The sequence below is a fragment of the Macaca fascicularis genome, chromosome 2 (assembly GCF_037993035.2).
Source record: "Macaca fascicularis isolate 582-1 chromosome 2, T2T-MFA8v1.1".
In the NCBI taxonomy this organism is placed as follows: Eukaryota; Metazoa; Chordata; class Mammalia; order Primates; family Cercopithecidae; genus Macaca; species Macaca fascicularis.
The window spans coordinates 184,956,511-184,979,957 of NC_088376.1; the positions used below are offsets into that span (position 1 = coordinate 184,956,511).

Sequence of the window (23,447 nt, forward strand, 5' to 3'; positions counted from 1 at the left end):
AACTTTTGTGAATAAAATATTTTAGTAGCATCTTTTACTAGAGTAGCTATTAGCAAAATTATATGATGTTACTGCAAATATCAAGAGATACTGATAATTAAAACAAATTAACATTCCCAAAAAACCAATGTATCAACAGAGAGACAACAGAATGTTTCTGGAGGGATTCCAGCATTGGGTTGACAACGATAAATAAACAATGAGGACAGTTTCTTCTTCATTGTTTCACCTGCCAGGATACAAATATAAAGGTACATCCCAGGCTCATCATAGATTTGGGAGGCTTCTGCCACAGTAACTGCTGACTAAGACTGGGATGGTAGCAATGATGGTTACACTTGGGATTATATCCAGGGGTTCCTAGAGAGCTTCCTCAAAAGCAGTTCAGAGTCCGAGGGGGCAACCAATGTCAAAAATCCTTGACTTTGGAAACATACAACCCAGATCCTTTTTTAAGAAGAGAAGGCTCACTGCCAAGGTCCTTGGTACATAAGTCAAGTATGATCAACAGAATAGTGGATAAAAACTGGGGCTCTCATTCACGTTCATAACTTGTGAAAACCTAATTTTATTTTGCAATTCTTATAGTCTATCCTGTGTTCAGAAATACAAGGTGTTGAAGTTTTAGGAACTATTTTCTACATTTAATATATCTCAAAATCTTTAATAGGAACAAGAGTCCACAGAAAACCATAAGTAACTAATATTTTTTACTTTCCATATTACAGAAGAAATGTATATTTTTAGATTAAAAACATTGTTTTTGCTTCGCTTAGCACATTTTTGTGCTGACCTTCAAAAATAGACTACTAGAGCAAATATTAAAAATACGATACTCACACTCCACCAATGACACGAATTGATCCAATTCTGTGAAAATCTCCATCATTTTTCAAAAAGTTAGGAACAGAATCTATATGCTCACTAAACTCTTTAGCTTGTCCATGGAAGTGAGGTTTTTCATAAATAATAACCTGAAAAAGTATTTAACATGTTTATATTTTACTATAGATACATATTTACTTAAGTGACACAAAAGACCACAAAATGTACAGGGACTACTATCTATTTTTTTAAATTAATATGAGGAGATTTCAAAAAGTTCACGGAAAAGGTGTATTACAAAAAACTATGCATGGATTGCAAAATTTTTTGCACCCAAATCAACTCCTACTAACTTGTTATAACACATCTGAACAGGATCTAGTTTGAGGTACTAAGAAGAATGAAACAGAAGTTGGAAAAAAGCCCCTATCAGAGCAATACAAATTTTGCTAAAATTGAAGCAAGAATAAACAAATTTATGGTGAAGCTTGGGTAGAAGAATGGTGAAATCACTGATGATTTACAAAAAGTTTATGGAGACAATACCCCCAAGGAAATCAGCAGTTTACACATAGATAACTCATTTAAGAAGGGAAGAGATGATGTTGAAGATGAAGCATGAATCAGCAGACCATCCACATCAATTTGAAAGGAAAAAATTCATCTTATTTGAACTCTAGTTGAAAAGGACTGACAATAAACTGCAGAAACAATAGCCAACACCACAGATATCTCAATTAGTTCAGCCTGCACAATTTCGACTGAAAAATTAAAGTTGAGCAAACTTTCCATTCTATAGGTACCAAGACCGTTATGCTCTGATCAGCTGCAGATGAGAGCAGAGCCTTCAACTGAAAATTTAAAAAATGGGATAAAGATCCTGAAGCATTTCTTCAAAGAATTATAACAGGAGATGAAACATGGCTTTACCTGTATGATCCTGAAAACAGCACAATCAAAGCAATGGCTACCAAAAGGTGGAAGTGATCCAGTCAAAGCAAAAGTAGGCCAGTTAATGGCAAGGGTCGTGGCAACAGTTTTTTGGGATGTTCAAGGCATTTTGTTTGTTGGTTTTCTGGATGGCCAAAGAACAACATCTGTTTATTATGAAAGTGTTTTGAAAAAGTTAGCTAAAGCTTTAGCAGAAAAACAACCAGGGAAGCTTCACCAGGAAGTCATTCTCTACCACAGCAATGCTCCCATTCATTCTCTCCTCAAACAAGGTCAATTTCCCAAGAGTTTCCATGAGAAATCATTAGGCATCCACCTTACACTCCTGAACTGCCTCCTTCTGGCTTCTTCCTAATCTTAACAAAAATTTTAAAGGGAACCCACTTTCCTTCAGTTAATAATGTAAAAAAGACTGCATTGACATAGTTAATTCCCCAAGACCCTCAGTTCTTTAGGGATGGACTAAATAGCTGGTATGACTGCTTACGAAAGTGTCTGGACAGTGACGAAGCTTATGATGAAAAATAAGGTCTATATTTATTTTTATATTTTAATTCCATTTTTTCCATGAACATTTTGAAGTCCCCTCATGTATACTTACAGTATAGCACAATGTTGGATATTCACAAAGAATATGTGAGTCTTTATCATCATAAAGGTAAAATATCTTATTTAATAATAAGTTTCTCTCATATTATAATAATATACTTGAGTGTGATTACATTGTTTTGGTCACCCAAATACTAGGACCATCTCATAGGGTAAACTGCCTTATAACTAACTGATTCTTGAATTATCTTTGTAAGTATATCCCTGTGTTCAGAATTTAATATAGACCTTCCTTCTACTTACTGAATTTCCCTTAAAGAACCTCTTGAGATTCCAGGGTATAACAATAAATTATCTATTGACTTTTAAAAATACATACTGTTTCTTACAACTAACTACTTCTATGGCCTACTATTCATTGAGAAGAAACAGACATGCAAATTTTAGAATTTAAATACAAAACTTACTTAAAAATAAGAAATTATCGAAAAATATTATTTCTAAAGACTGGATATTTGATTTAAATCGAGGGGATGCAATACATATTGTCAAACAAATTTCTGGCATTTACTTCAAATTTGGATTGGAATAGTATTTCTCCTTTACTATTTTGCTGTTTTTTTACTTCTCAAATACCAGCTGCATTAAGTGTGAGGAAGTGACAACAGCATTTATCTATCCACATTCTCTCACTTGGTCCTATTTGTGGGTAATGGAATAATTTGTGCACAAATGTCAACTCAATATCTTGCCAAATAAACCCCATGCTTAAAAACACTAAATCAAAAAGGTTATAGCTGCCTTATGACTAAAAACTGCTAATATTAGGGAAAATTTATATAGTACTGATCCTGCACTTTTCCATGTTAGGTTTGCACTGGGTACTATATTTGAAATGACAAAGTTTTATTTGGTTTTAATACATGTTACATATGCTGACCACATTAAAACTCAGTAAGAAATACAAATTCTTTGAAGAGTAAGCCACAAATTTATATCAAACGACTTATAAATTGTTATTACCAATCCATTCATGTACACCTACAACCTGTCAAACTGCAAATGTCCAAGGAAGATCCAGCCTGTCACAACTGAAGTCCTGATTGACCAGACTAGGAGACGTGAGACAGAAGGCATTCAGACAGCACCACAGCTAATTTACACCTTTTACATCTTGACTGCAAATAGAATCACCTAGGACTCTTTGGAAATTGTTGACTATGGCCCAAACTAATATGGTATCTCCGGGAGTGCAGCCCAGGCACAAGCATCTTTTAAAATTCCAATATGTATAATTCCAACACGCAGTCAAAGTATATTAGATACACTCAGACACAGAAGTTTTAAAAGACTCCATCTATGTGTCTGAGAGAATGGAAGTCAGTTCCATAAATGAGAAAGCCCAGAAATGGGAGAGTTGAAGGAGTTGTGTCTTGTTTTAGAGAAGAGGAAGACAAATGAATCCCTGCTTCCACACCTGCCTCTGCAGGTGCTATAACCAAATTATAGGCAGGCCTGTTTCCATCTTTTATCACTGTACTGGTTTGCCTTCTCTCTCTAAAAATACTTTGTAATTCTGTTTCCTCCTTTCTTTCCCTGAATTTGCTTGATCCTGGCACCACTGCCACCCATTTTCATTGCCTCGCCTCTACTCTTCCCTTTGGATGCTCATACTTACAAACTGCCATCTATCTGATAAGAGTTACCTACACTTCCTTTTGATCAGCCTTGATCACCTTCCTGAGCATCACTCCCAAAGGCCTGCTAGATATCTCCACTTTAATAACTACCTGCTATCTCAAGTCCCCTCCTCCAAAACAAAAATCAAACCTATCACCTTTCCACCCTGCAGCAGAAATCTAGTGAGTCTGACTGATTTATTGGTACAGACCTCCATCTTTGCAGACTGATCCCACTCTCCATTCACAGCCACAGGGTGGGCCCTCATCAAACATTTTGTGCATTCACTTCCCACCTCCCTCAAATCCATTAGCTAAGTATAATCATATGTGGAGGTACTTTTTATACCAATAATTCAAAAGACCTAAATATTAATCCGGAGACTCTTTAGCCTGCTACAAAAATCAGTTCAAGACTTACCTTTAAGTTCATGGGCATTTCCACTTTCAGTCCACCCTTAAGATGACAAGATAGTTTAATATTAGACAGGTAAATATTTAAAATATTTGAACGTAATATCTGAAAGTGATATATGTAGGTTACATAAAAATCTAATCAGTGAAGATTACACATCAGTCAAATTTAAATTGTGCTAAATTTTAAATTCTAAATATAGAACTCTATAGTAGTCAAACCCAAGTTATAGTGTTCCTCATCGATGTAGATGGGGCAAGAAATCTTAAGGATACACTTTCCAGATTACAACTACTATGAGGAAGGAAACTGAGCTTTAGTCCTTGACTACACATGACCAATTAAGATTTAATCCCACTTCAGAGTGTCCCAAAAAGAAGAGTGGTATTGCTAGTAAACTTAGAAATCTCATTCAGCAGAGTAGTTTTTCTTAGCCAGCTAATCCAAAAGTCTTCCCTAGAATTATTTGGGCTTTCTAAATTGGAGCACTGAGCTAACCACACTAACCTTTCCAAGTTCGACCAACACTTTTGATCACATGCACTGTCTTTGTGACCTCAAAGTTGAACAGCATGAAAAGTAACTTTTTCCCTACAAAAACCCCAATTCTGTAGGGGTTTTTTTTGTTTCAAGTGCTACTCCACATTGTGATATTTCTTAAAATGTTTCAGTTTGTCCTAGTGGCTATGTTTTTAAAGGGCATGGACTAACCAAAAATGGTTTATCACATAGCCAATGTTTAATTGAACAGTTTGCCACTAAGTAAATGTTTGCAACAAAAAAGAAATACTATAAATACTGAAGGCACTACAGTACAATAGTTTGCCAATTCAGTGGTACACATATTCACTTCTTGAGATTGAGATGCATGAGCAACCATGATGGTTATTTAATTTTGGATTCATGGGTACTTGGGAAAAGGAATGCTTCTTTTTAAATTTGCTTACCATTTGAAGCGGATGTAATGATTTCATTTCTGCTGTAGAAATCTCAAAGAGCCCATGGTCTTCCTCCAGAACTGTAGCTTGTCCCTTAAAATTAATATCTGGGTAGGCAAGCCAACTATATAAAAATAGATAGTTAGTTAAAGTATAACAGTACTGATTTAGTCTAGTTCGGCAGGTAAAAAGTGCTACCAAAATAAAAAAACAAAATCCTCCATCACAGAATTACACTAGTAAAACACACTCAAAGTGAGAGCCAGACATTATATAACGATAACAGTTACCATGTTATTAAGTATTTACGTTCACACATTATCCATCCTATAATAAGCTATCTGTCCTTAATAAGTCTAATATGTTTTCCAATCATTAGGCATTACTTTTATTTTTCCGATACCTAAAACATGTGGCACCTTTAATTCAAGTGGGAAATAATTAGAAAATCAAAACAAATTTTACTATATTCCGTTCTTTTTTAAACTGGAACAATCAGAGGCAGGGATTCCACAAGGTGTTTTACATTTTGAGCCACATTTTTAGAATCAATATCAGTTCTATTGGCTGCCTAAGGAAGAGTATTCGCAATCAGATTCCCAAAAGACCCATTTTCCAGCTAAGCTTGATAATTACAGACATTCCTCATGGACACGGCCAATTACTGGCCTGCCCAAGAGTTGTTTTGTTTTGTTTTGTTTTGTTTTTGAGATAGAGTTTTGCTCTTGTTGCCCAGGCTGGAGTGCAATGGCGCGATCTCGGCTCACTGCAACCCCTGCCTTCTGAGTTCAAGCGATTCTCCTGCCTCAGCCTCCCCAGTAGCTGGGATTACAGGCATGTGCCACCATGCCCAGCTAATTTTTTTGTATTTTTTAAGTAGAGATGGGGTTTTTCCATGTTGGTCAGGCTGTTCTCGAACTCCTGACCTCAGGTGATCCGCCCACCTTGGCCTCCCAAAGTGCTGAGATTACAGGCACGAGCCACCACACACGGCTGGCCTGCCCACAAGTTCTAATTCACATGTAGGGGGGACAAAAAAGTTGTCCTACAGTGACCCCCAAATTGTACACCAACCATCATCAGAGTAAACAAAAACAGTGAGGGAGCAGAGGGTTTCATGTTGAGCCAGATATCCACAGGGTTTGGAGTCAAGTCAATCCGGGAATGAACTAAGACTGAACTTAGACCCATCATCCTACAGATGCCTCTAGAAACAGAGAGGCCTAGTATCAAATCCACACTTACCAGCTAGTAGCCTAGGACAAATCACCCACATATAATATGAGAGTAACACCATCTGCTTTTCAGGAACAGAGGAGTCATAAGCAAAAAAGCCATATGTGCCTGATACCACAGAGGCAGTCAGTGACTATTAGAACTTAGACACCCTAGAAATAGTTCAGGCTCCAAAATTTTAGGCCAGGGACATGCTTTTATTTCTCAATCACAGAATTTGTTGGATGAAAAGACAACAGATCTATATATCGAGAACTACATCTCAGAATTCTATACCTGCTCCTGTGAGTCATATATCTGAGCTCTAGTTAGATCCAAAGAAAGAATCTTTTAACCCCTGCAGTCTTTCTTGGGTGACTGAGAGTATAAACATTAGCTAGAAACTTTAGAACTATGTATGTCATCTATTGAAATATGAAACAAAAAGTTAACTTTGGTGGCCATCAATCACTATAATAAAAAGGAACTGATACGTACACTCCTGACTTCACAGTGAAGGACATAGATTTGGAGATATTCAGTTCTTCCAAGTTGGGGACTGCTCTCTGTATGTAGACAGGACAACAGGCTGGGTCAGATTGTGGGAAAAGCTCTATCTCTGGAATGCTACAGTCCTGAAAAAAAATAATAATTTGGCTTTGAAATCAACTAGAGACACACAGTCTAGTCTTCTCAATGTCCTGGACATACAGTTACACTGTTCTCATTATCGAGTTGAATTTCTTCACAAAGAAAACATAAAGGAAATAGTGTTTCTCCTAAAAAACAAGTTTTTCTAAAAAGTTGTTAATAACATGAAAATTATACATTTTATGAAAAAATTATTGTCCCAATTTTTCTGCTTTGTTTTTTAAAGATTCTTTCCATTAAGCAATGCTTAGAGTTACCAAATTGAGTTCAGATTTCAGAGTTACCAAACTATTTGAGTGCCAAATGTCTGTAAGCCTTCCTTCTTAGAAGTATAATAAAACCATAAGGGAGGAAGAGAGTTAAATAAAAGCTGATCTCATCGGGGATATAAAAAAACAAGTAGAGAAGCAGTACCCTCTTCAGTGTTTATCTGATTTACCTTGACAAAAGAAATAGTCATTAGAGGTGAGGGTAAAGGAAATCTGTTTTCCTCCCTGTAGGACTGCATTTCCTAGTGCAGTAGGTTTGAAGAAGAAAAGCATTATGTAATTGACCCTTTACTCCATCACAGTCTTAAAAAATTATGCACTCATTGTCCTGTGAGACCTTCCTTAAAATTTTCCCTTGTGTATCTCTCTTCTTACATATTTCCACTGTCACAACCCTTGGTTAGGCCCAAACTTTGATTACAGGCCTACTTACAACCACTAGTCAAGCACTAGCTACTACTCTTTAGACAGCTGAACTTGTTAGAACATCACTTTCCTCAAGAAACTCATTGGCTTCAGACCCAAGCACATCAAATTCATGTTTCTGTGTGTCTTTCTGTAATAGGGCACAAAACTAGTGATCCAGACTAACTTCCTACAACTCTGCAGTCATATTGGTCCTCACGCTATCTCCACTTCCACTCCAGCCTCTGTAAGCTTTGCAGATGTTTCCCCTATCTCGACTAAAGAAATAATCCTTTGTATTCTTACTTTCAAAAATCTTTTCTAATAGTCAAGTTCTAACTCAAAAAAGACCTCATCCCTTCTTAGGGAATCAAAATTACAATTATTTTTTCCCTTCTCTGAAATTACAGATACACTTCTGTCTAAACACACTATCTCAATACTCATGAGTATTTAATGATAGAACTCGATACAACTCAAGTTTTAGTAATTATCCCCTATGACACTGTGAGATTCAAATGCATACGTTTTAATAAAATAGGTAAATGTAATAACAGGTGTGGCATTTATAAGAGACTGAACAATTCTATTTAAGTTTTGCAATTCTAAAAGTATAATATTCTGATTTTGCAACTTTTCCCCAAACTGAATTCTCAATCATTCTATTAATATACAAAAGCAAGCAAGTTTATACATCTCATTTTCAGAAAATTGGTTCTAAAATGCAAAATGCTAAAGAAGTGTAATCTAAAAATATCCTTTAAAGTACAAAAGCATACTTCATTCTAACATTTCATTTCAAAAATAAGCAGAAATGTTTAGAACAGTCACCTGTCAATCCTCAAGGCTCTTTTGTATGCTATTAATAATAGAGTTCTAGTAACATTATTTCAAATACTTCCATATTAATGTCCCTCCAGGGATCTGAGTTACAGTAACAAAATACATAACTAACTGTCTCACACAAACAAATTTCCTCTGCATTGTGTTGTACAAACAATGTTTGGGTGGTGTACTCTAAAAGGGAAAAGCTAAGAAGCATTCAAGTCTACAACAACACAGATGGAAAGAGTATAATAGCAAAAGTGTAATCACCAAAAAATGAAAATAAACAAAAATGAGAAGGCATATGTTTTGCTGTTATCTTCACTAGAAACCTAATTTTTGCTCTAGTTGACTGAAAAATATTTCACTGTTAAGTTCTATCTTCACAGTGGCTATTCACAGAAATAGCATGCTTTGCAAAACATATGTATAATTCTTGATGGACAAAGAAAGTCAAACACCAGCAACTGAAAGGCACTTTATAGTAACCTAGAAACAATAAACAATTTAAGTTTATATGGCTTCCTTGTATACTTTTGTAGTCCTGATACACTTTGCAAATAGATTAGTGAAATTTGCAAACGTATACTATTATAGTAAGAATGAAGACAGTTTTATAGTTATAGTTAACAAAATCACAGTTAACAAACACAGTAAGAAAATTTGTCTCTACCTTACATAAGATACCTCCGTTCTGGATCTAACAACAGATTTTTAACATAAGAAAAATGTTGTATCTTTAAAAAAAGACTTAAATACACAGTAAATATAGTAATTTGCAATATTAAATTATTCTAATTTTGCAAACGAAAGCACTTGAATCAAGATTCACCATGTTACTACCTTCACCCCCAATTATTTTCCCTGGGGACAAAGACAATCCTTAGCTGGAATCTACATACTGATAACTGAGGGTGTCTGCTATACCTGTCAATCCTTAAGGCTCTTTTGTATGCTGTTAATAATAGAGTGCTAGTAACAATATTTCAAATATTTCCATATTAATGTCCCCCCAGGGATCTGAGTTACAGTAACAAAATACATAACTGACTGTGTCACACAAACAAATTTCCTCTGCATTGTGTTGTACAAACAATGTTTGTTTGGGTGGTGTACTCTAAAGTGAAGACGTCATGAAAGAATTATCTTTAAAGGACATTAAAGTCTTGACTACAACAATGAAAACAACTAATATAAAGATGATTCAACAAGATAAAGTTGGCATAGAATAGGCAGAAGTGAATCCAGCATGGAAACAACCATCATGAAAGTGAAGCATCGATAGGCAGAATTTTGACAATGTTGGAAAAAGGAAGCAGTTTGATGCCTAATTATTACTTTGTAAAATATTTAAACAAGGCTTATGCCTCTTTCATTCAATGCTCAATAGTTTTATTTTCCTTCCTCCCTAAAAGTTGTTAACCTGTTGGAGATACACGGGCACTAACACTGCAACTAAAAAAAGAAATGATTCCAAGAACAAACACTGGAGGAAAAAGTACAAGCCTGACTTACTCTTTCTTATAATATAGTCCAAACAAATGGTGGACGTGCAAATATCCATTCAAATATCTATGCTCACCAGATTAAATCTGTTTGATTTTATTGTTTGATTTCGGGGGGGTTGAGAGCGGTGGCTGTTTGCTATAAATTACTTGTTTTTTTCCCACTAGGCCTTGGCATAGTGCCTGATTTCACAAAGAAAGCACAAAACCACAAGTTATATAAATCTTAAAAGAGTAGAGTTACAAACTAGTCATTTTTTCAAGGAATTTCTAGTTGAGTTAATCGAGTGAGCACTCAGATGGTTATCTGCAGAACTGAACTGACTGCAGTTAAATCTTTCAATGAAAATGGACATTGCTCTCTCCACTTCAGCCATCTTAATCTCCTTGCATTACACTAGGCCACCAAAGCTCACCTCTGCATCTGACAAAAGTGGCTCTGCCAGGAACTCCCTCATATCTCCTAGACTGCTTAACTCCTGTTAGTCCTTGCAACATTCCAAACAGGTGCCACCTCCTCCAGGTGACATGCCTCTTCCCAAAGGTGAGTTGTTTCTTCTGTGTGCCCAGAGGGCCCTGGAGAACACGTCTCACATCATATAATCATGTGATTCAGCTGCTCTCCCCCAGTCTTTAAGCAACCTGAAGTAAGGAACCGTATCTCACTTGTATTTCTATTCCCTGTGCACACCATAGTATTGGCTCAAAAGCAGACACAAATATTTGTTAAATATAGGTTTACTTAGAGTTTGGCAGACAGTATTGATTCACATAAAATATGTGCAGCCACCCTTTATAACTTGAGTTTTTCTGTAGGCTATATTTAATTTCTCTGAATGCTACAGACCACTATGAAGAGTTTAATAATAACAATCCAAGTCATCATGATGGTGTTCATCTCAATTTATACTTTTTATGTATACAAATGAAATCTCCATAACTTGAAAACTACATATATCCATGACTGTCACATAAGTAACTGTATTGTATCACATATTATGTTACTGTTGAAGGGAATCTTAAGAATACCTGTGAGGAGAATTCTGTCCTTATCTGAGGTGACCTTATCACTAATTAACCCCTCCTCTATACTACCACAGAACTTCATACAAAATATTTTATTACATTGGAAGACCCTTTTCATCTTAGTATTAATATTGTTTAAACAGAAAAATAAAAAACAATACCTTCCCTTCCTATTCCAATCCTCCCTTATTTCCCCTAACACACACACATGCATGCACACACATGTCTATAATAAGTAGAAGCAATCTACACTAGGAAAATGTATATCTGGAAATCAATAAGGAATCTCTAATATTCCTGAATAGTATACTCCTAATTAGGAACAGTGTATACTAATTAGGAGTATTCTATAATACTATGCTGCTATTGTTATTATTATTATTGTTAAGAGACACAGTCCTGCTCTGTTGCCCAGACTGGAGTGCAGTGGCATGATCTCAGCTCACTGCAACCTCTGCCCTCCAGGTTCAAGTGATTCTCCTGCCTCAGCCTCCTGGGAAGCTGGGGTTACAGCTGCCCACCATCACATCTGGCTAATTTTTGTATTTTTAGTAGAGATGGGGTTTCACCATGTTGGCCAGTCTGGTCTCAAACTCCTGACCTCAAGTGATCTACCCACCTCAGCTTCCCAAAGTGCTGGGATTGCAGGTGTGAGCCACAGGGCCCAGCCAATACTATACTATTATATACCACTAGGAGTATTACAGTAGGAGCAGTAGAATACTATTATAGTAGTACACTAATATAGTAGTATACTATTACTAATATAGTAGTATACTATGGTAGTACACTAATATAGTAGTACACTAGTATAGTAGTATACTATTACTAATATAGTAGTATACTATAGTAGTACACTAATATAGTAGTACACTAGTATAGTAGTATACTATTACTACTATATAGTATAGTAGTATACTATTACTACTATATAGTATAGTAGTATACTATTACTACTATATAGTATAGTAGTATACTATTACTACTATATAGTATAGTAGTATACTATCACTAATATAGTAGTACACTAATATAGTAGTATACTATTATATACCACTAGGAGTATTACAGTAGGAGCAGTAGAATACTATTATAGTAGTACACTAATATAGTAGTACACTAATATAGTAGTATAGTCTATAGTATACTATTATAATAGGAGTATACTATTCCTATTAGCATATTTTAATAGTAATAGTATAATCCTATTAAAATACATAGTACATCATGTAACATTTTATATCTTTATTTATTATTGTTTTTTGAGACTGAGTCTCACTTTGTCGCCCAGGCTGGAGTGCAGTGGCACGATCTTGATTCACTGCAACCTCCATGTCCTGGGTTCAAGTGATTCTTGTGCCTCAGCCTCCAGAGTAGCTGGGATTACAGACTTGCACCAGCACACTCGGCTAATTTTTGTATTTTTAGTAGAGACAGGATTTCACCATGTTGGCCAGGATGGTCTTGAACTCCCAATCTTAGGTGATCTGCCCGCCTCAGCCTCCCAAAGTGCTGAGATTACTGGCGTGAGCCACCGCACCCAGCCCATGTAACATTTTATAAACTAGATTACCTCTGGTTAATATTTTTAATTACATTCACTCTATTTGCATAAACTCAAAAGATTATCAATGATAATGAAGATTAGTAACAGCACAAAAATTAGCAATGATTTGTAAACATTGCCAGGTCATAGCACAGGTTTACTATATGACAAATAAAATCAAATAAAAAACAGGAGAAAAATCTACAGTTGTTACCTTTAACACACGTTTGATAGAACCCAATGCAAAGTTTCTTTGTGGATGCCTTCTGTTCTGAAGAATCCAGTCACGATTTAACACCTTTTCCCCTTCTTCCAGCACACATTTCTGACCTCGGAAATGTGGTTTCTCATATAAAATCCAGCTAAATAAAGAGAAATGCAATGATGAGTTATATTATATTTAATTTTCTAAGAGCTGAGGCGAATAAGTCACAGACCATTTTGTCTACTTAAATTTTTTAAGCTGGGATATCTTCCACTATTAACATATAACTCTATTTTTTTGAAACAATGCTATATGCTAATTTAAGTATAGGTGAATAGGAAAGAAAAAACAAAAGTGCATATACCTTGGGAATAGAAATACTTTCTGAACATAGTACCATAATATATTTCTATGTCTATATTTAGGTATGTATGCTCTTTATAGATGTGGTCTATACAAAACTATACAGTTGCATTAAAAACAATAGTGCAACAATTCCAAATTATACTTCTAATTTTCTTGTTGCTGAGTAACACAGGACACAAGTCCTATTTTATTATATGAAGATGAGATTACACCATATGATTTAAGACGTGAATGCTTACCTGGGTAGCCTAAACACTGGACAGATAAATTCTGGCTCCAGCTTGTCCATGGCTCATGGTCCATAATAAACAGATGCAGTTGCCCCTCATTTTTAGACCATACAAAGATTCCTTCACTTCTGAGCAAGTTATACGAACAACTTTAACTATGTGGCCTTCACATTCCTCAGCATCCCACAAATTCTGAACTCATTTTCAAAGCTATGCTTCATTCAACTGAAGCATTCACCCAAACTTGCCAAATCTATCCGCTAATAATGCAGTTACAGAATGGTACTGATTGTATAGATTAAGTCTTGCAACTTACTGGCTGAAGCACTAAAAACAGATTATATTTTATGCCATAGTAAATAAAGAGAACAATTAAGTTATAACACACTAACAATAATGTTTCAAAATATTCTGTCAAAAAGTAGAGGAAGGAAATTATGACTTTAATAAAAAATAGCAAAAAAAGCATTAACAGCAAGAAGACACATTTACTTTTTATGCTATAAAATTTTAAGAGACTTCTTACCAGCCCCTTACAACTTTTATTAGAACTCCATTTGGAAAAGACCATGATGTAGCATCAGGAATATTACAGTAGACTTCTTGTTTATATTTACTTTCATGGAGATCATAGATAACCATCTGCAACACAGTAAATAGCAGTAAGTAGCTACAATAACTAATTTTTAGAATGTATTTTAAATTCTAAAATGTCCTAGAACATAGAAATAAACATCCTAAATATACAAAAGTAAATGTTACTTTAGATGTTAAATCCTTGAAATCATTTTCTAAGTCACGTATAAGTATATTAAATTCCTCAAGCCTGAAAGTTACCTAATCTTTAACCTTTATCTTAGTTTGAGAAAGTTATCCTTACCTTCCCAGGTCTTGGGTTATATCTCAGAGTTTCTTTGTCAACATTCTGAAATAATAAAAGTGGAAAAGTAAGCTTCAAGAAACATCGGTGAAAGATGCATAATTCATTTTCTTAGCAGTCATGTATCCAATTTATCACATATTTAGTTAGTGATCATTATGAGCGAGGTGCTTCTCTAGATAGAAGTGATATAAATACAAACATACAGGAAATTAACACGTTGTCTCTGCCCTCAAGAAGTACATCGCTTAGAATGGGTAAATAGATGATCATATTTGCATAGCTCTTCTAAGCCTAAGTTACATTCACAGGTAAAACACAAGGAAAACACTAGGTTGTGGAAATGGCACCAGCATGGAGGTAAGGGCACACAGAGATTCAGAGAGGCTTTTCTGAGGGAGTGGTACTGAGGGATCTTGAAAAACAACATTTCAGTCAATGGAAAATGTGGCAGGTTGTGACGGGATAGTGAATAAAGAAATTCTAGGAAGAGAACCATCCTGGGGAAAAGTGCACTGGTAGGAAACAGAGTGTGCACCCAGAGTGTGGGGAGACAAGGTTGGCAAAACAGAACTTGGGGGCCTTATAATGCAGAGTTAAGAGGTGCCACTTGATTTGGTAGGCAGTGGAGAACCATGAAAGAAATATTTCTTCAAATCCCATCACGTCTTTTAAAACGACTTTGCTTTGCAAGTTTTGGTTGGTCTTTGAGTATTACTATTTGCCATGAAGATTGTTTGAGGTAAAGATACAGGCCTTGGACATCCTCTATCTTTATCTTGAAAGTACCATGACCTTGGAAATGCCAGAAAGGAAAGTCCCATATTTAATAAATATTCTACATTAAATATTTAAATTTTCTAAATCAAAGAAAAATGTAATTGAATTTAAAACATTTTCCAGCTATGTTTGTTTTCAGTTCTTTTTGTTTGATTTAGGTTGCTCACTGCGTTGCATGAACAACATGAGTTGTTGTAGTGAGAGGCTGCTGTCAAATACTTAAAAATTTTACTTAACAGAAAGATTTTTCATTAGACTAATAAGCTAAATGCAAACTGACAATTTTCTCACATACAGTACCTTGAGAAATTTAGACTGTCACTTAATTTAGCTTGAAAAATATTAGCAAAATACTTCAAAATAACCTTGCTTCAGTATTATGCTTTTTAAATTCTGACCAAGCAATTTTGTTTCCTAAGTAGTCCAACTAAAATACATGAGTTATGATATATTTCAACCAAAGAATAAATCTGATATTTTTATGAAACAAACTTTATGTAACTTCTACAACCTCAAAACATTGATTTTCTTTTTTGTTTTGTTTTGTTTGTTTGAGATGGAGCCTCACTCTGTCGCCCAGGCTGGAGTGCATTGGTGCGATCTTGGCTCACTGCAACCTCTGCCTCCCGGGTTCAAACCATTCTCTGCCTCAGCCTCCCCAGTAGCTACGATTACAGGCACCCACCACCATGCCTGGCAATTTTTTTTTTTATTTTTAGTAGAGACGAGGTTTCACCATCTTGGCCAGGCTGGTCTTGAACTCCTGACCTTGTGATCCACCTGCCTCGGCCTCCCAAAGTGCGGGGATTACAGGCGTGAGCCAGCATGCTTGGCCAAAACATTGATTTTTCTTAATAAGCCTTTAGATAATTTCATGACCCAAAGCTTTAATTATTATTATTAATATAATAAACAAAATAACTTACCTCTATAAATGGGCTCAATCTGCCTGGGTTGTCTTGAACACGGAAATACTTGGACACTGGTTCCTGAAGAATTCCACCAAATCTGGCTCCTTTTTCTGAGGAATGACTTTGGGAAGTCTGCAGATACTGATGATAAGCACTCTTTAAAGAAGAATGTAGTTTAGAAGTAAGGTCAGATTTCTGGAGAAATGAGGTCTTTTCTGGCCACAGACCAACTTGTAGATTGGAGGTAGTAGGTTCACTTGGCATCACATATGAATTCTTAGAAATTCCAATGCTTTCCTGGTCATCAGGGTAAAATGTGATAGAAGGATCTGGCAACTGGAAGGTAACATGCTCCCCGCTTCCAGCTCTCAGATCTTTATGCAATACTGCTGCCTCCTCCTCTTCTTCCTCCTCAGCTGCCTCTCTGTCATCTTCATCAAAATTCATCTTTAAACGCTCTGACACTGACTGGAGAAGGGATAAAACAGAAGAGGGCTGGTTTTCACTCTCTCTTGATTTCCTGGGGCCATGGTGACCAGGTGAAACCTCACTGGATAGAATGTCCTCCTGTGAGCTGTCATCCTCATAAATGGGAGACAATGCTAAAGGATAAATTTTGTACCTTTTGGCCTCCACTGATAAGAACATTTCTGAACTATCACTATCAAATGTCTCACCTAATTTAGTACCTTTTTCAAAGTGATGGACAAGGTCAGTTCTACTCTCAGACCTTTCACATGCCAGAACAGGCATGCTGTCAGGGGACGTATCAGGAAACCAGACAGACCGTGTTTGGCTTGCTTCCGCGGAAGCATACTTGTCCTCTTCTTGAAGGGGCTCTTCGTATAATATAGTAAAGGAAGAATTTTCTTGTTCATCTTGAGAAACAAAAGCTAAATTATATCCTTTTTTGCCACTATAATCTGTCTCTCTCCTCTTGTCATGTATTGCAGTAAGAGACATTCTTTTGTCTAGTCTTACTATGGTATCTCCAGGTTGAAAATCTGGCATTGCTGGGGCTGGGTAGCCCTCATAATCCTTACTTAATGTAGGGGATTCATAACCCCTGAAATGTGTAGCAAGTCTATTCTCATGTGCTATCAAGCCTTCCTTTATTTCAGTAGGTTCTTCCTTTGTTTCTCCAACACTCCCTTCAGCATACTCTTGTAGTGTTTTACTTTCAAATGCAGGAGGCATGGCCTCCACTTGTGTAATGGTCAATCCCAGTCCTGGTCCATGTATTTTCTCAATGTCTACCACTGTAGGTAACACTTCGTGTTTCCCAATATTCTCACCACAATCTTCTGGGGATATTTTTTCCATTTCTATCACAGAGGGTAAGGACACAGTTGCTCCAATAGTGTCTTTAACATCTCTCTTGCATGCTTTTTCTATTTCTAAGGGGGCAGGTGCTGCCTCGTGTGCTTCCTTCACTTTTAACACACACGGTACTATTTCAGTATTCTTAATGACCTCTTCAGCAGTCTTTTGGCAAGTAGCTTCCATTTTCAACATAGATCCCTCAGTGTTCCCAGTAAACCCTTCGGCATTTCTTTGGTAAGTATTTACTACCTCTAATGCAATGGGCATCACCTCAGTTTTGCCACTATCTCTTTCAGTATCCTTTGGGTAAGTATTTTCCATTTCTAACCTCACAGGCATCACTTCAGCCTTTGCAATATCCCCTTCAGCATCCTTTTGGTAAGCATTTTCCACTGCTAATGTAATGGGTATTCCTTTAGCCTTTTCACTAATCCCTTCACCATCTTTTCGGTAGATATTTTCCAATTCTGACAAGGGTATTGCCCCAGTCTTGCCAATATCCCCTTCAGCATGCGTTTGGCAAATATTTTCCATGTGAATTGTAACAGGTGCCATCTCAGTCTTTACAATATACCCTTCAGCATCCTTTTGGTGGACATTTTTCACTTCTGGCATAACAGGTATCACCTCAATTTTGCCAACATCCCCTTCGGTACCCTTCATCTTATAAGCTTTTTCCATTCCTAAAATGACAGGTGATCCCTCAGTTTTTTCAATACAGCTCTCAGCATCCATTTGGTATACCTCTCCCATTTTAAAAACATTAGCTTTTGGTTCAGTTTTCTTGACATTCATTTCAGCATCCATTTTATGTACTCTTCCCATTTCTAACATAGGAGGGACTGCCTCGTATTTCAGAATATTCAATTCAGCATCCTTTTTGTTTGTTTTCCCCGTTTCTAACATGGAAGGTATAAGCTCAATTTTCCCTATATTTATTTCATTATCCTTCTTGTGTACTTTCCCTACTTCTGACATTGCAAGAGGTGTGTTTTTACTGTGTCCTGGCAAGTTTTTTTCAGATATACATACAAGGCTATCAGACAAACTGCTTTTAGATGTACCAGGTGCATGGATGTCATCATTCACAAGTGGAGGCCATTTGAAATTTAATACAAGAGTTCTTCTATCCTCTGTCTCAGTTTTGTTATTATCCACATTCTCTATTTCCATTGTCTCATTACAGTCCTCATTGCAAAATAAATGTGTTTTTACCCTATCATCTGACCGTTTACGTGACATGTCTTCAGCTAGTAAAACCGTATCTGATTCCTGCAAATTTATACTATCAGACAGTCCAGATCCATTTCCAGAAAATGGGGATTTTTGGTAGAGAACAATTTCTCTTCCCTTAATTGACTCTGTGCCACTAGCTAAGTTACTTACAGAGAAGAATTTACTTAATACTTTATTTTCACTAATTTGTGTGCTTTGATTTACTGGCTGTTCTGATACCAAGAACTCTCTAACTACATCATGTGGCTTAACACTATCACTGTTCAGAATTTTTGAAGGATCTGCCTGAAGTTCAGAATCCCAAGTATCCTCAGTATCTTCAAAAGCATCATTTCTCAATTTTTCTTGGGCTACATAAATAATCTCACTGACTAATTCCCTAGCTTTATCTTCTAACAAACAAGATACATTCATACTATCAGGATCAACAAGAAGACTCTTCTCACCAACTGCTGGTGAATCACAGGGCTTCTCTTCGACTTCTGACATGTTTTCCATGCCCTGCTCTTCCAAACCCTCTGTCTGTTGGATCTCTGTTAGTGTAACTTCTAATGGGTTTTTCTCAGAGACGTCTTCTTTCAGGGTACCCTGATTCATTATGCCTTCTATGGCTATGTGCTCCTGGCAGGTACTCACTGTGTGTTTGAATTTTAGTTCTTCCCTGACAGAATTAAAAATCTCACCAATCAATGTGTCGGCCTTTTTGAGTAAACTACTTTCGAGGTCCAAAAGTTGGTCATGTGCTCTTCCCCTGGCTTCTATGTGCTCAGCAGAGGCTTCAGAACACTGTTGGCCTGAGCTGTTAACTGACACTGCAGGCCCAGCAACTGCTCCAGTCTCTGCTTCCACGGGATTGTCAAATCGGGCAGTGGTTGGGAAATCAGTGGATATCTTCCCAAAATGTTCCTGAAATGGGGTTACTTCTTTCCCAATTGAGATAGACGTTTCAAATTCCAAATAAGAGGTGTTAGGGTACAACGGGTCAGTTACAGAGGTACCTTCATGTGTGAGATCTTTGGTAACTTGTATAGAATCCAAATGATTTTGGGGCTTATGTGAATTTATCATCACATTAACTTCTTCAGGGTAACTAGAGGAAGATGACACACTATCAATACCACCATTTAAAAAATGGATGTTCTCTTTCTTTCTGTAAGATGAGGATTTCTTTTCTGATCTCAGCACAGAAGGTACATTAAGGAAGCTTGAGTCCTCAGATGCAGAAACATTTTTTCCCAAACTGGAATCAGAATCCAGAAAAGGTGAATTTACTTTTGAGCTGCCAGTTTCTTGGAATTTATGGAAAATATTAGCTAAGCTGAGTTCTGCCATTTCTGAGTGACCAGAAATCTTTTTAGTCCCACAAATATCCAAAGATTGATGAATCATGTAAGTGTTAGCTTCACAATTCTGTGCCATTTGCCTACTGACTTTCTCATCACGAATAGGTGGTAAAATCCCAGATATAATACTTTTAAGAAGAGCAGGAGGAGAGCCTAAGGCATCTACCTCTGTTTCTGGTATATCTTCATATTTGGAGGTAGCAGGAGAAAGCTCAGCTTGGCAATTCTCTTTTAGGCCAGCGTCTGAACATTTCTCTCCAATCTCATTATGATTAATTGATTGAAAACTTTTGTCCTGTTCAACTTCTAGAAATGTTAATTCTGATAAAATAGGCTTTTCTGGAACATGGGTAATTTTCAGTGGAAAAGAAGACATTTTATCCTGAGAAATGTCTCTGGGCTCCGCTTGTGAAAGAGATACCTTGGACAAGGATATAGTTTTTCCTCTTCCAGAATGTGACTCCACAGGAACATTGTTCTGACCATCAATTTCAGCTTTTGATACAATGTTAGCAGCTTTGGCTTCCAAGGAAAGAGAATCAGACTTCTCTATTATGCTCATATTTGCTTTAGTGTTTGAAGACATTACTCTATTACGGTCTTGAGATAAAATGGAACTGCAATCCTTAGAGAGGTTTCCAGAGTCAAAGCTCAATAGCTCCATCCCAGTTAAGTGAGGGCCACTGGCTTCAGAACCTGGAAGAACCTGGCATTTTTCACTATTAGAAATAATTTCCTTGGATTCAAAAATTGCAGATGTATATTCAAGGCAAAAGGAAAGAGGAGGACTCTTCCCGCCTGCAGCCTCAACATGGTTTTTCACATTTTCTTCTTTACACTTACTAGGCTGACAGGAAATACCAACAGTGTTGACCTTCCCAGTTTCAATGGGCACAGGAGAACCCTCATTCATTAAATCAGGAATATCCAACTTGCTCAGCATCCCAACTCCAGAAACAAAGGTAGGAGGTGAAATATTGAAATTTAGTTTTTTACAGTCAAGGCTAAGACATGTTTTAGCATCAGGTGATACTTTAGTTTGTTGAGGACTCTCAGAGTCAAGAGGAGTTTCTGAAATGTGACTTCTATTAAGTTCAAATTTCAACTCAGGTGCATTTTTATTTACTAAGCATGCTACAACTGCTGATTCACTGACGTAATTTAAGGAGGTCAGGTCTTTTCTATTCATTCTAATATGAGGAATTTTATCATGGGACCTAAAATCAAGCTTTTTGGCTTTGGTTTCAAAGTATTGGTCAGTATCTTTGGGTGATGACTCAATTTTATCTTCTGGAGCTTTTACATGACTTGAAGCTATGGATTCACTAGCTGAGGCACTTTCTGTTTCTTGCCTGATTTCTCTAACAACCACATTTTTCTGTGAGTCTTGGGCAGACAATCTCTTTCCTTCATTTACAAGTTCTGTGTTTGTCACAGCATGTCTCTGAAGAGCAACGACACTGGTGTGAGTGGCAGCTTGCTTTGATGAGTTATCTATGGTTTGCTTGTCAGAACACTCACTCTCTGGCAACTGCAGATCTTCATGCCTAATTGATTTATTTGGACTTGGCAAATTTGTACTTTCCTGTTCAGTAGTGTCACTCCCATCAGATTTGGTACAAGAGAAATTAGAAATAGCAGGGCCCTGAGGCTCAACAAGCTCCTCTCTTTGCACCAATGTCCCATTACTCATCACAGTGTTTTCTTTTATCGTATTTTCTGTTGTAGTTACTCTCTGAAAATCTGGGCTGCAAGGGACATTGCTACTGCTACTTCCTGTGAACAATGCTGAACATACCAAATTTCTGTTAGTCTGAGAAACTGGTTCACAACTTAAATGGTGCTGTGAGTCAGATTCTCCATCATAGCTGGAGTTCGTCACAGAAGAAGGGGATGACCTATTTCTCTCAATACCCCCCCAAGCATTTTTATTTAAAAAATTATTGGAAGAGGCAATATTCTGCAGTTCTGGGTTATTTGTCAAAGAACTTTCTGTGTTGAGACTTGTTTTGCTACAATCAGAGTCTTCTAATGGGCCTTCAAGTAGATTTCCTTTCATAGATGAGTCTGTACTAGCTGATAACAACAGTGGCAGTATCCTAGCCTCAATCTCACTTCCAGGGTCAATGTGTCTGTTTATACTAGAGTCAGAACTTTCATTTTCTGTGTCCAAGGTATTCACAGTTGCCAAGCCCGTCTGTTGCTTTAAATATTTCCTAATGTGACTTGGGCCTCGATATGTTGCATATGTTACTGAAGGCTCCTCTGGTTTACCATCGATTTGTCTGTAAAAAGAAAGTATGAGAGTATCAGGAAATACAACTAATAATACTTACTACTAATCCCAGCAACTGTGGTAAAAGTACATCTTTTAAACACCACTTCCCTTAATATGTACCAATTTGGGGAGTAAATCATAGAATGCTTTAAATTTATCTTTATTAAAAATAATAAAAATTTAACAAGCAGCACCTGAATGTCAATGCAGCATGAAGAATGTTTGAGTTCCTTAGAATTACTCCTTCTTACCTGATTACATACATACCTCTGACTGTGGTTAACAGAATATGCGTTCAAGCCTTGGGTCCTAGTTCTAATCTCAAAGGAGTGTCTGACTTCTAAGTAACCAGATTGACTTTGGGCCTCATATTACTACAAGTTTAGGGATACATCACTGATTTCTCCACCACATTAAAGCATCATAATGACCTTCTATTCCTTTACTCTTAGATGTGAATTTGAACAGCAACATTTAGCACATAAGTTGGAAACATTTTAAAGGAAAACAGATGGCAAGATATCTAGCCCACAGTAAGCACTCAGTATGTATTTGTTGATTCAATAAATGACAAAACTGCATCAAAATTCTCACTATACAATTAGTATAGTGAGTATTAAACTGCTTGGGCAAATGCCGAAATCAAAAAAGATGTCTAGAGGAAGTATAGAAAACTAACCCCAGTATAAAGATCCTGATGCTCTCAGCACCCAATTTCCTTTGGAGAATCTACCCCCACGAGTTCTCACATCATGCCATACTATCTTGCAGCCAATTACATGCACCATTCTCTGTCCTTTAATGCCAGCATCAGAAGGAAACTCTAATGCCCTCTAAGACTCAGCACACAAAAAATTTCCATGCAAACCTATCCCTCTACTACTAAGATGGACAGTTAGTCTTTGATCTCCGGGTGCACAGAGCACAGCGTTTGTCACATTAAATCATAAAGATCTATGCACTTATTTATCTTCCCCACTAGCCTGGTGGCTATTTGAGGGAAGGTACTGTGTCCTAATCATCTTTCTGTTTTTAAGTGCCCCACACAAGATTTGGCAAATTGTATATGCTTAATACCTTCTCATGAATTAATGAA

General features: G+C 36.7%; 1 protein-coding gene across 2 annotated transcripts in view; it reads right to left on the minus strand.

The window, feature by feature from the left end:
* The window catches only part of CRYBG3 (crystallin beta-gamma domain containing 3), a 124,088-nt gene that overhangs the window by 47,412 nt on the left and 53,229 nt on the right, over positions 1–23,447 (minus strand). For both annotated transcript variants that reach the window (XM_045385348.3, XM_005548357.5), the window contains 8 exons: positions 16,187–22,358; positions 14,481–14,525; positions 14,127–14,242; positions 13,014–13,161; positions 7,071–7,207; positions 5,367–5,481; positions 4,426–4,461; positions 841–974 (listed from right to left, as the gene is read on the minus strand). In XM_045385348.3, coding sequence (XP_045241283.2) covers positions 841–974; positions 4,426–4,461; positions 5,367–5,481; positions 7,071–7,207; positions 13,014–13,161; positions 14,127–14,242; positions 14,481–14,525; positions 16,187–22,132 — 6,677 coding nt within the window. In that variant the 5' untranslated portion in view covers positions 22,133–22,358. The remainder of the gene's footprint in view (positions 1–840; positions 975–4,425; positions 4,462–5,366; positions 5,482–7,070; positions 7,208–13,013; positions 13,162–14,126; positions 14,243–14,480; positions 14,526–16,186; positions 22,359–23,447) is intronic.